This window comes from Semicossyphus pulcher, unplaced genomic scaffold (genome assembly GCF_022749685.1).
Source record: "Semicossyphus pulcher isolate SPU_LCO1_2020_fin unplaced genomic scaffold, fSemPul1.0.p SCAF_12, whole genome shotgun sequence".
Taxonomy (NCBI): Eukaryota; Metazoa; Chordata; class Actinopteri; order Labriformes; family Labridae; genus Semicossyphus; species Semicossyphus pulcher.
Window position 1 is genome coordinate 26154957 of NW_027211626.1, and position 6859 is coordinate 26161815.

Below are 6859 nucleotides of genomic sequence, written 5' to 3' on the forward strand. Positions count from 1 at the left end.
CAGTAGAAGTGGGGTATGTCGGTGCGTCGTTGCTATGGAGACGGTCAGCTGCGTTGCATTGTGTTGCTTTGATGTGAACGGCCCAGTTTCAGAACGTTTACTATCAGATGTCGAGGGATTCTTTTGGCAGTTGCATCGAGTCTCGTTGCGAATCATTGATCTGAACTGGCCTTAACTGACTCAAGTGACTCGAGTGATTTGAGTGACTCAAAAACCCAACCCTCTTTAATGAGGGACTCATACAAACTCGAGTTTGTAAAAAGAGTCGAACCTCCCATCTCTAATGGTGTGTAGAATTACAATGCATCATTGCGAAAAGTGAAATTTAAGGAAGATGAAATATCCTAAATCAAGACATTTGCTTTTTACGGATTTTATAAGTTCTTACTGAGATTGTATTCCTGGTTCTGAGTAACTTGAAGCTTGAAACTACAATTAGAAGACATATAAATCTGTTTGATCGACACTGACGAGTACAAAACTGCTTTGTCAAAGCTTCTTCTCCTTTTCATCTCTTCACATATTAAAAACACAAAATGACCAAATTGAATTTACTGATCTATTGTCAATCTGACATCACAGCACAGCAGACATTTCCCTATAGCTGTACAGAACAAAGAACACTGTTCATAGGCACAATATACCATTTTCCTCTGTGAATTTCAGGGTATATAGCCTTCTTCAAGCCAACTTCAAGACGATTGCGATTGCATTAAACGCTAAATTAAAGCACATTTTCCAACAAAATGAGAAAATTATTATTACTAAATATTTTCTTGTTTTTAGTCTGTCTGCATTATTTTTAATTTATTCATGGGTTCTCTGGCACTCTAAATATTCATACTTGTTTCAAACACTCTTGTCAACTGGCTCTTTCTTTGCCTCTTTGCAGATCATTTTACTACTTTAAAGTCATATTTTCAACATTTCACGGCTTTTGTTTTTGACTTTTAACTAAGAAGTCTGATATTCAGTTCACGTTTCAGTTGTTGGACAGTGTGAGACCATGAACTGCATTATGTATTGAATTTTATAAGGAAGATACTCAGCTATGGATTTCAGGCACACTGTACCCAATTATATAAACAACATGGCTATTACTAACATTTATCTGTATATGAATGGAACATTATGTCCTGCGAAAGATGACTAATGTTTGTGCCTGAGGTTTCATGGGAGAACATGATAAAACAGTGTACATTAGAAGAGATTCTGCGCTCCATAAAGGAGAATAAAACAACAAATTAAGTAGAGAGCAGAGAGGGGGCTGCTGGTTAATGAGCTCCACGCGTCACCCCGAGAATCCAGCATGAGTCTGGACAGAATCAGGACTGGACTTATTCATGAGAGAGAAGTAAGAGAGCACTGCGGGGTCACTTGCATCATGAGTTCAGCCCTCCAGCTGTGGTCCTGGTCGGCCACCTCCTCCAGACTCTGGACCACCTGCCTTAGCGAGGGGACCAGGTGATGACACCGCCCCGGCTGCAGGAGAGGACGCACTGTGTGGAAGTACAGCACTGAGGCGTTGAACACTATGAAGGAGCATCTGTAAGAAAAAAACAACAAGTCAAACAAGCAAACAGAAAACACTGAATTATTTATATGCTGTACATGCAAGCCATTTCATCTCTTAGTAAAACTCAATTCAGACCAAGCGTCATCTCTGTGTGGAGAAGTCCTGTGAATTGCAAATGTGTATGGAGAAAGCTTCATCCAGTGAGCCCCGGGAGAGCACCATGTGAGCTTTTCTATGTGAAATAACAGAATTTATGAATTAAAGGCACTGTTTAAGAGGAAGCAGTGCGAACAGACTGTTTGAGTGCTGCTAATTTATTCACCAGAGTGTGTTGTGCATGAGTCTGGCCTGGATGTAGTAGATACGTATTCCCTTTGGTGGTAATCGGGATTGCTCACTCAGCCCTTTTATTGACAGCTTATGAGTTCATTAGCAAGGTAGTGTTGATTTCCTGCAAAGGCTGAGCTGCTATCTCCAAACGCGTCTCACAGAGCAAGGAACAAAGGAACATATCTTTGAATATTCCTATTATTACATCTATGTTATCATCCTCTCACCCTGCGCTCAGATACCTCCAGTCAGCTGATCCATTTTAAAAGAACACACGCTGAACATCCAGCACTTGTGCATAAGAGGTGCAGGGTGAAGCTGGAGAATCATTTATATTATTTATATTATCTTCTTTGCAAATCAAACCTTTATGTCCCAGAATATTTCTCTGCAGCAGACTGAACCCTCATAGCTAAAAAAACAACAACCCCCCTGTTGTGAATACATAACTGTCATTGATGTTTTTATAGGTGCGCCTCAGCACTACAGATGACAAACTGTACATGACATAAAATGGTCAACTTACTTGACACTGTTAGAACAAAGCCAAGCATACTTCTGAGAGGTTACATACCCGGGTTCAGATTTTGCAACTTCAATGGCTTTAAGAAAACTCAGAATAGCCTCTTCAAAGTCCTCCTGAAATAGAAAATAATGCAAAAGGGAAATTGAGAACTTGTCACATCATACATAAAAATATAAAGATCAGACAAACCAACCAGTTCATAAAGCAAAGAAAACAACTGTGACAAAGGACAATATGCCTTGAAGAGCCACATTGTGAAAAAAGGACATTTACAAAGCTAGGACATGAACTCATTTTAGAGCACATAAGTACAGTATATTCTTATATTGTTATCTTACATTGCTATTGTGTGTGTGTGTGTGTGTGTGTGTGTGTGTGTGTGTGTTTCTCAGTGGCACAGACACACACACACACAACCCCCCTGAGGATATGTGTCCAATTTACTGTCCTTACCACAGTCCCAGTGGCCGGCGGAGACTCGAGCTGGCCCTGGCAGAGGTAGGCTCGACACAGAAATTGATTCGCCGGCGGATTCCCTTCAAAGAACATCTTTAGACACGCTGTGCTTTTCTCCAAACAACCCAGCTGAAAACGCAGAGAAAGAGAGGCACAAAGGCCAAACTAAATACATATTTTAACTTCACCCGCAGTTATATTGTGTCACCAGCATAGTTTCAAGTGTGATGCATTATTAAAAGTATTCAGAAATGGCTTAATGTATGTGTGATGCACTCTCATTTTACGCATGACAAACAATGGTCTTAATTGCAGGCTGATGCCCTTGAGAATGTCAGTGCTGTGTTATAGTGTTCCCCCTTTGTATTGTTGGATAACACAGCGTAGCTTTCATTCAGTGAGTTGTAGCACTGTCAGGGGAGATAATCCTGTGACAGAAATTATGACTATATACTGACATTTAATTGTGTTCTGATTGACTATTTCATTCTTTTACATGCTTGGAGAATATAAAACAAGTGAGGAAGAGATCAGTGTGTTAGAAAAGGTCTTTATGCATCAGGAATATTCATGCCTCTCTGGGAAACTGGGGAGGAATATTCTGATGTGCTTCTGAGAAGTAATTCAGTATTCTTTTAAGCCTGAGACTTCAAGGCAAGCTGCACTTTCACTGTGAAAACTTGATATAGAGAAGAGAGAACAAATTACATTATGGAATATCACTGCGTTTCATTATTCAAATATATTTCCCTTGCCCTGGGACAACTCAGTCTACATTAGTGAATATTCATCACTGTCCCCTACTGGGAGAACAGTTAGATTTAGCAAACTCAAGTTACTGTACAAAAAAAGTGATATAATTAAATCTGCGATCAGACTTCTCTAGCAGGGAGGGTCCTGCAGAGGGTTGTTCTGTGATTTTCTGTATCTGTTTACACTGCCACCAAGGAAGCATTTGTGTTAATCAACCAACTACGTGTCATTTAATCTTCCACAGGAGAAGATGTTTGTTTACATAAAGATATTTTCTGGGTTTGTACAACTATAGTTCATGGTTAGCTGTAGTGTGGGACATGGGTTTGGAACCAAATGATGCTCAATGAAGATCTGTATAGCTCAATTATGGACCCAGTTACTGCATATGGATGTAATTGAACTGACTAAAAAGATATCTATATAGGAAATTATTATTATTCTATAATTATTGTCTCTTATCAAAGATGTGTGTAGACTATTAGTTTGTTCAGAAAATCCACTCAGTAGAAAGAGCTGATGTTGTAAGGACTCTACTGTTGTAGGATGATTAAATCTGAATATGGTTCTGAGGATTATGTTTTAATTGCACTTTTTACTGGGAAATGAGTAATACTTTATTTATGAAGGTAAAAAACAGATATCGATTGTATAAATATGGATGATGCATGAAGAGCAAGTTGGCTGTTTGCACATGAAAAATTCAGATAAGCTCGTATTTGGAGAAAGAGAGATGAGAGAAAAAGGTCCTTTCTCAGGATACACTGCAGGCATGTAAAAACAGGTTTTCTAAGTGTACAATTTGAAATTTAAAACATTAGGCGTGCCAACTGACAAAATATAAAAGCTCTTTGTTGTACTGGAAAATGTAAGATGTAGTTCTTTTGTATTTTATTGATGTCCTGTAATCCAATTTGGGAGCAGACGGATGTTTTGCTTTACACAAACACAAAAGTAAACAAGTTAACTTAGCGTGCTTTCACACCTAAAGTCCGTTTGTCTGATCTGAATCATGTTACATTTAGCATCGAGTTTGGTTTGTGTTCACATGGCAGCTTTAACCAGTGGACCAAAACTTTGGACGTGCTCTCTGATTGGTCAGAATTTCCACGTTGGAAGACTCCTTGAAGTAAACAAAGAGAGAAAGCACACTCCTCAATCACACTCAACACAATCAAGGACTTTAATGTCTTGTTTAATGTTTTTTTACTTTTAACCGACATTGTTCCACTGATCGATCAGTTCCACTCTCCTTTAGATTTTCATGAACAGTTTGCATCCCTCCGTGTTCTTGTGCGTTTCCACAAGCATTTGTGAAATTGTTTGGTCAGACCACATTTCTATTAAGAGCCCTCACCTCGTCACTCCCCCACGTTTGTCCTCTACTCATCTTGCTGCCTGGCTGTCTTAAGACTTAAAGTACGACCTAATATAGGAAGCAAACCAAACAACAGTGCATTGTGGGTTGTTAATGGATGTTGACACTTGCAGAGACAGTCAATTTGGTCTTTGATTCAGATCAAACAAACTGACTTCAGGTGTGAAAGCACGCTAAATAACTAAATGTGCTGCACTTTTTTTCAGAGTGAAATTCAAATGTTTCCTTCTTTGAGGCTGCTGGAAGCATCATGTCTCATGTCACATCACAGCAGTCATGAACGCCTCACAACATGAAAACAGCTGTCACAGCACGTGGAGGGCAAAGTTTCAGGTCGTTATGTGCCTGTGTGTTTCCTCACATCAATCTTTTACACAAGGATTTCAGCCTCATAATGACAGTCTGCCAATGCTTACAACTACACTGACCTCAGTATAGGTCTACACATGAATCAGGATGAACCTGGTGACTAAATAATACATTTTGTTTATATTATATAAGACAATAAGATATTGACAATAAATTGATTGAAACAATGAATTACAACTGTAATAAAGGTGAGGAGAAAGTCCATAAACAAGGATACTTAGGAGCACAGAACTCCTTTGGTTTTACAGCATCCAACTTTGAGCATGACACTGTCTGCTGCTTTAGTTTGCAGCAGCTAAAAGCAGAAGCACCACTAATGTATTTCATCATTTAAAACAGAGGCATGCAGCCGAGTGGGAGAAATGTGCGACACTCCCAGTTACACAAGACAGAGGTAGACTGAAAACACCTGCTAAAAAGCAGGTAGAGATGTATACATTAATAACTCATCATTTACCTGGTATGTAATAGAATTTGGCAATAAATCTGACTAAATATAGAAACAAAATTGAATATATTGTAGATTCTGTATATATTCTGAGTATTTTCAGATTATGATTAGGGCTTAAAAGTTGTACAGGTCAAAACATGGTGTTGGCAACCTACAGAAAGGTGCAGATTATTTACTAGCATTGACACTTTAGGCAATAACAGTTAAGATTAATCTTAAGTAAATATTAGAAACTTTGTTGTAATTTTTTTAACAGACGAGACAAAACCAGCCCCTTCCATAAAAGCTGCATGTTGGGGATTCTTGGCCACTACTGTGACTGTTTCATCCTAATTTAGAAACAATATAAGATTGACATTGTTTACTGGGAAACCTCTGCAGCAGCAGTAAGTACAGTATGACCTCTGGCACCCTTTATACCCGTGTTTCCACATTGCTTACAGTATGCTTATTAAACAGGCACATTACAGTGAATCATCCGTGCGTCAGTCTCACCTGCAGAGCTGTTTCTGCGCAGACGACGAACAGCTCCGGGGCAATGCTTGGAGTTCTTCCTCTGTTTCCAGCTGCCGTCGTCCGCATGATTAAACGGTAGGCTGACTGCAGAGCTCCGGAGTCTGCAAACATCAATAACATGACGTTAAGCACGATGAAGGCAAACTTTCACAACTCGTTTCGTCTGTTCTTGAGACTAAATGACAAACCCATGACGAACCTTGATGCTCCATTGCCTTGTATAGATTGTGACGAATGTCCAGGTCCATATCAGTTGACAGTTAACTTGCTAATAAGGTTAATAACGATTTAGCCGTTAGCTGCCGTTAGCTAGGTAACGTAAGACTAATTAACATAAGCCAAATATTTGCGCTACCCCATTGAATGAACGTGTGTGAAACCGGTTAAAACAATACGTCCGTTCAGTTTTGTTTTTCTGTAAATGTGCTACTTATTAGTTTATTTAATGTACTAACCCCGCGTTCACGGAAATGCTAACGTTGCACCCTAACTATCACATCTGTGTTTTAAGTTAGGGACCGTTACTTAGCAACCGCAGACCGGGCTGGAACTACGGTGAACGAA

The 6859-nt window shown here is 39.3% G+C and overlaps 1 protein-coding gene across 1 annotated transcript in view; it reads right to left on the reverse strand.

Moving 5' to 3' along the window:
* The window catches only part of LOC138588869 (cilia- and flagella-associated protein 46), an 81478-nt gene extending 74935 nt beyond the window's left edge, over positions 1-6543 (reverse strand). Inside the window, exons 1-5 of the mRNA XM_069659115.1 lie at positions 6495-6543; positions 6275-6396; positions 2826-2957; positions 2421-2485; positions 1382-1546 (exon numbers count right to left, since the gene is read on the reverse strand). Coding sequence (XP_069515216.1) covers positions 1382-1546; positions 2421-2485; positions 2826-2957; positions 6275-6396; positions 6495-6543 — 533 coding nt within the window. The remainder of the gene's footprint in view (positions 1-1381; positions 1547-2420; positions 2486-2825; positions 2958-6274; positions 6397-6494) is intronic.
* Positions 6544-6859: the final 316 nt, after the last annotated feature.